The following is a 4,998-nucleotide window of genomic DNA, read 5'->3' on the forward strand; positions in this document are numbered from 1 at the left end:
CGTTACCAAATTTACTTCAAGGATACAGTTAAAATGATGTTTTCAATATTGATGAAATGGGTTTATTTTTTAAATGTCTTCCAAATAAGACTATGATGTTTAAGGATGAAAACTGCTCAGGGGGTAATATGAGCAAGGAACGTTTGACTGTCCTAGTTGGAGGAAATGCGTCTGGGACAGAGAAATTGCCCTTACTTGTTATCGGAAAAAACCGAAATCCCCGATGTTTCAAGAATGTAAAAGCGTATCCTTTGGATTACTAGTCTAACAAAAAGTTTTGGGTGACATCAGTTTTATTTGAAGGCTATGTAAGAAAATTGGATCGGAAATTCTTCGCTAAAAAAAGAAAAGTGATACTCTTTATGGATAAACGCACAGCACATAGTTATCTACCTAATTTGAAAGCAGCAAACTTGCACTTTCTCCCATCAAACACAACAGCAAAGTTGCAGCGGATGGAGCAAGATATCATAAAGTGCTTCAAAAAGTCTTATCGCAAATGGCTTGTCAGAAAAATGATCTTAAATATTGTAAGCAACTAGAAGATTTGTAATTAATAAGCATTAATTAAATAATCCGACAATATTTTGAAAGACCAAAACCGAAACTAACGGTAAGTCGAACTTCCGATATGTCGAAGTTTTTCGTCAGTCCTATCAGATTCGAGATATCGCGAATTCACGTATTTGCTTATGTCTTTTATTGTAACAGTGATATATTTTTGCTTTGGGTACCTAGCAACTTCGATACATAGTTAGTTTGTTTATGTTCTATATGGTTTCATGACTGTCTTTGTGTTAAATAAGAAATATGCAGTGAAAGAATTGAAAGAATATAGAATGGGCCACTTAAGAGAATTGATACTTGACGGGTTTGACTTACTCGAAATAGAATGGAAAGAACAGTTGGTATTGTAAAAAAATGCCACATTTTAACAACCAATGAGGATTGAGATACCCACGCCATTACACTTGCAGGCAACCCATTATAGTGATATTGAAAAAGGATAAAAAAAACTTTTAACTTCCTATGCTCATTTTAGTCGATGAAAATTTCGAATCGGTATAAAGGGCACCTTTTCTGAAAGGTTCAAACATGATCTTTCAAATGGTGCCAACAGTTTCTTCATTTTTCAATAAATTTGTTGTGAAAAGAAAGGTTGTTTACCTAGAGCTTACAATATAATTGCTGCCATATATTTGTTCATCTCCTGCATCCTTGCCTCTAATGATGATCGCTTTTTAGATCATATGTTTTTTACAGTAGTTAATTTTTATTTATTTATGATGACTGACATTGCAGCAATATTTTTAAGTAATTAATCTTTTCGAATAAAAATTTATGTAATCCTTTCCTAAACTATTTCCTTGATCACTAATTACTCCTCTTAACTCCTTACTCCACCACATTAATCACTAATAACTTACTTTGCTCCTCTTTTTCTGTACTTTCTACTTTAGTAAATTCTTGTACCAAATGAAGAGCAGTGGCGACGAATACAATCACAAATAGAATAGACAAGAAGAATCTGTAAAATAAATAAATAACCATTTTACGGAAATAAATTTAATGTTATCACCAAGGTAAGAAAAAACCTGTAGAAGAGATACAGAATGAACAGTGAGCAGGTAAATATTTAGACTAAAACTTCTCCATGGAGGAATTTTTCATTCAAACTAGCCGGCACTTACGTTACATGTAAAAGAAAAAACTTAAAAAAACTTTTTACTTGGGTTAGTTTTGCCAGCAACTAGATTTAAACCTCTGATCAGTCGATCTCGGTGAATATTTTGTTAGCTATTGCGAAGATTCGGATATTTCTGCGACAATCAAATCGTGTGAAAAGGAGAAACAGAAATACTTACATAAGAAATAGTTCCGATGTCGTAAATTTTACCGCATCATTCAGTGCTTCACATGTTTTGACCTTTAGATCGAGTCCAAGTGTTGGCATTACTGTGAAAGTAAAAAAAAATATCACGAATTATGCGTGTAAAAAGTATTTTTTATAATATTAGGTTTACCGGAAAGTTCTGTACACAAAAAAACAGTGCGCCAAAAAGGACCCAATTGAATAACTTTTAATCTAATGTTTGGATCTTCATGCTCTAAGACTCACTATTAATGATTCAAGTCGGTAATCTCAAATACTATGCTGATTAATTAATGAAGATGATATTTTAAGCTACGAAATCAGACACAATAACGCACTTTCTGAGTAAACATAAATTTTTTTCGACGAATTTGATTTTCTGACCCCCAAAGCGTAGGGGGTGGCCGCAATCCGGAAAATATGGTCCCTATAGTTAAGTCAAGAGAGCGTTCCAAAGTTTGGACCTCTTAAGGTTAATTTTACTCTTTGAGTATTTTGCTATATCTCGAGAGCTTTTTAAACGAATTGAAACATTTTTGTACATAATTATAAAATTCGTTTAAACAAAGAAAATTCCACGTAAAAAATAAATTGTAGTAAATATTTATTGTTCTTTGTTATTTTATTAAAAAATAGTCGAAAAAAATTTGAATTGCAGGATATGCATTTTTTACATAATTTAAAAACATGTAAATTAACATAACAGCAAAATATTTGAACGAAATCTGTTTTAGAATAGTCATATAATTAAAATTCAATTTCTCAGGGACTATTCTGCCGATTTCACCCAGATTTTTGATTCTGCCATGTAAAATTAATGATGCAAAATACTTATGAATGTGTAAAAAATGCATACCTAACAATTCAAATACCGACTATCATTAATTAAAGTAATAAAAAATAATAACTAAAATTTATTTTTCACTTAAAATTTTTTTTTCACATCTTTGGATAAACTAATTTTATAATTGTGTGTTTAAAATTTGCTTAAAAAGTGTTCGAGATATAGTGAAATAGGAAAAAAGTAAGCATTGAGGAGTCTACGTTCTCCTGATTAAACCATATGGGAACCATATTTCCCAGATTGTGGCTACCTTCTTTATTTTGGGGGGGTCAGAAACCCGAATCCGTGAAAAAAAGGTATGTTTTTTTAAAGAAAGTACGTTTTTGTGTCTGATTTCGTAACTTAAAGAATCGTCTGCGCTAATTAATTAGCACATTTGAGGTCACCCCTCTTTAACCATTTAGATTGAGTCCTATAACGTCAAGATCCAATCATTAGATCGAAAGTTATTCAGAATAGTTTTTTTGGCACACTGTACATGCCTTGTTTTGCAGTAATGAAGGTTCTTTTATAAAAGAAAGTTGTAGGGTATTTACCCTTTTTCCTCAATTGACTTGTTTAAAAAAACACATGATGTAGAGCGCAAAAGTATTCAATATTGCAATCAAAGTATCCGTCAGATTTAATAGATATCTCTGATATATATATATATATACATACAGAGATGCCAACTTGCTCCGGACAGAAAATATATATTTTAAAGTGGTAGTTTATCAATTGTGATTCCTATTTTAATAAATTCAATTTAGTATTTAATAGATTCCACCACTATTTCTAAATAATTCGCAGGCTTATATAATTCACCACTTTACGAAAACTATGTCATGCTATACCCAGTGTTGCCAAATTGGGCTACAAGTAGCGGATTGGGCTACTTTTAAAAGTCCCCGTTACTGAAAATCGAATTTGGGCTACCCGCTACTTTTTGGGCTACTTATTATTTTTTGAATGCTACAAATCTTAAAAATGCGCTACTTTTTTCCTCACAGAAATATATATAAATTTTTTTAAATTTATATAAAATGATTCTGAATTCCCATTATAAAATGATTCTGAAAGTTTGCAGTTTCTTTACCCTTTTCAAAGAGGACATTTTTTGATGTTGTTAAAAACGCTTTAACTTTAGATTTGGATTCTTGATTTGTCCATATCTATGTTTCAAATCGTAAACTCGTGAAATCACAAAGATTTATATGGAAAAATATACGGAGAGTATAATGGGGAAAAAAATCTGTAACCACTATTAATCGGTTATCTTCTGGAAAAACAAATCACGTGACTCGCTTCGCTTTGAAACTCAGAAAAATTAAATCTAGAGTCATTAAACATGCTTAATGAAATAGTTGTTGTGAATGACAATGAGTTTCCAAAAAATATCGTACTTTTAAATGCTTTTTAGTAAATTCATTTTACTTTTGTAAATTACCATATATTTACAGTTTCACGAAAAATAGCATTCCAGGAAATTTCAAATAAAATTGAAAACTTTTCTCTGAACATTTGCTTATCGTATACACGCCCACCATTTGATTTGCCAATAGAATTATTACCGCAAAAATCCCAAATTTGAGAGATATAAAATCAGTGGCGCCGTCTCTTACCAACAAAGTGGGACAATTTTTTTCCTGATGGCATTCCTACAAATGGGATAGATTTCTGGTGCAAGGTCACAACAATTAAAAATGCAGGTGATGATCTTGCTTTTAAGGAATTGTCTCAATTTGGATTAAATATGTAAAGTTTACCGATTAGCAATACCACAGTTGAGAGAGTGTTTTCAAGGGTAACATATCAACAAAAACCAAACTTTGAAACAGAATGAGACTTGAACTTTTATCATCAATTCTTCGAATTAAAATGATGTTTGAAGATAGAAAGACATGTTGCTATGATTTTATACCATCAGCTAAAATGCTCAAATTTAATTCATCGATTTATCATGGGGAATCATCGACAGAGGAAAATGAAGAGGCAGATCACATACTTTCGGTTATACAATTCTAATATCTTCTACTACAATGATTTTGCATTTAGCATTTTTAGTGGGTTAACTTAGTCAAAAGAATAAGCTAATGTGTTAAGACGAATATTTCAAAAATTTCTGCAATTTTTTCCTTCTTTTCTAAATTAAATATTGCTGAAAATTATTTTATTTTAAATAATTAATTACAAAATTTAAAAATATATTTTTATTAATAGTATCTTTTTCTACAGAACTACCTAGCTTTCTACGTATTAAAAAAAGATTATGAAAAAATAATATTTCATATGCAAAAAAAAA

The 4,998-nt window shown here is 30.8% G+C and overlaps 1 protein-coding gene across 1 annotated transcript in view; it reads right to left on the reverse strand.

Moving 5' to 3' along the window:
• The window catches only part of LOC107445357 (nose resistant to fluoxetine protein 6-like), a 44,616-nt gene that overhangs the window by 29,636 nt on the left and 9,982 nt on the right, over nt 1-4,998 (reverse strand). Inside the window, exons 4-5 of the mRNA XM_071178293.1 lie at nt 1,866-1,956; nt 1,428-1,528 (exon numbers count right to left, since the gene is read on the reverse strand). Of these exons, the coding sequence (XP_071034394.1) occupies nt 1,428-1,528; nt 1,866-1,956 (192 nt within the window). The remainder of the gene's footprint in view (nt 1-1,427; nt 1,529-1,865; nt 1,957-4,998) is intronic.

Source organism: Parasteatoda tepidariorum, chromosome 1 (assembly GCF_043381705.1).
Source record: "Parasteatoda tepidariorum isolate YZ-2023 chromosome 1, CAS_Ptep_4.0, whole genome shotgun sequence".
NCBI classification, from domain to species: domain Eukaryota; kingdom Metazoa; phylum Arthropoda; class Arachnida; order Araneae; family Theridiidae; genus Parasteatoda; species Parasteatoda tepidariorum.